General features: G+C 56.4%; 1 protein-coding gene across 1 annotated transcript; it reads right to left on the reverse strand.

Moving 5' to 3' along the window:
• Nucleotides 1-13: 13 nt before the first annotated feature.
• Nucleotides 14-1,046, reverse strand: LOC111657715 (uncharacterized; the record flags this gene model as incomplete). Its single annotated transcript, XM_023410011.2, has 2 exons — nucleotides 436-1,046; nucleotides 14-350 (listed from the first exon to the last, which is right to left on the reverse strand). Coding segments are annotated over exons 1-2 (880 nt in total), but the record flags the coding sequence as incomplete, so codon positions are not given.
• Between the last annotated feature and the right edge of the window lie 6 nt (nucleotides 1,047-1,052).

The following is a 1,052-nucleotide window of genomic DNA, read 5'->3' on the forward strand; positions in this document are numbered from 1 at the left end:
GTGACGCACTGACCAGCACATATACTTACATTGCACTTGTATCCGCGAGCCTTCTCGTGTTTTAGCGTGTGCATGATGAGGGAGTAGCGTCTTTGGAAGGACATGCCGCACTCGGAGCACGTGTGCTCTCCATCCACGGCGCTCTCTGCTGGGGGTTTATCCTGGCTGGGTCCAGTCTCTGGCTCTGCCGCCTTCGTCGCAGCCTCCTCTGCGTTGAGCTCTCCGGCTGCCGTTCCCTCCACGGCGCCGGCCTCTGGTTCAGCTCCAGATTCAGACACAGACGGTCCTTCAACTTGATTCTCCACTGGCTGCTTTGGTGGTCTTCCCCTCTTCCCAGGCCTCGGAGCCAGCTAAAAAGATATTTATCTATTTGAACAATTTTTCACTCTTAACAAAATGTGATGGAAAAATGTCAATTGCAATATAATGATGTACCTTAGGGGTGGTGGCTCGTGGTGGGGTTGAACTTTTCTTCCCCTCCTCTTCCTCCTCCAGCCCCATATGAAGCCGAGCATAACCGCCCTCAGCTATGGAGCGCTGCCGGAGTCGTCTTTTGTTGGGGTCATCTGACATCTCGTGCTTGTCTGCCTGACCTTCGTCAGCAGAGGGATCCTCCTCCTCCAGTGGTGCAAACTCCTCTACCTCCACCTCCTTCTTCACCTTGGCTGGACGCCCTCGTTTGCGTTTCTGTGGTGTAGGTGCTGATTCCACCTTCTCCTGAGGCGCTGCTACTGCTGCTGCTGCTGCTGCTGCTGCTGCTGCTGCTGCTGCTGCTGCTGCTGCTTCAGCAGCGGCTACAGATGCGAGTTTGACGACCTCTGATGACGTCACTTTGTCAGGGTCCACATTAATAACAAAGGCTCCTGCTTCAGCGACCTGTGGCTGCTCCATCGCCAGGCAGGCTGACACCACAGCGAGGGACTCGCTGGCCCCGGCCTGTCCGCTGTGGGTGACCACAGTCATCGTCTCCCCCTCCATTCCCTCTGCACTGTGTGAGATAAGAGTGACAGTCTCTCCTGGCTCGGCCTGTCCGCTGTGAGCGAGCAGAGCCA

Source organism: Seriola lalandi, unplaced genomic scaffold (assembly GCF_002814215.2).
Source record: "Seriola lalandi dorsalis isolate HSWRI2012SDOR001 ecotype SW California unplaced genomic scaffold, Sedor1 jcf7180001978017, whole genome shotgun sequence".
NCBI classification, from domain to species: Eukaryota; Metazoa; Chordata; class Actinopteri; order Carangiformes; family Carangidae; genus Seriola; species Seriola lalandi.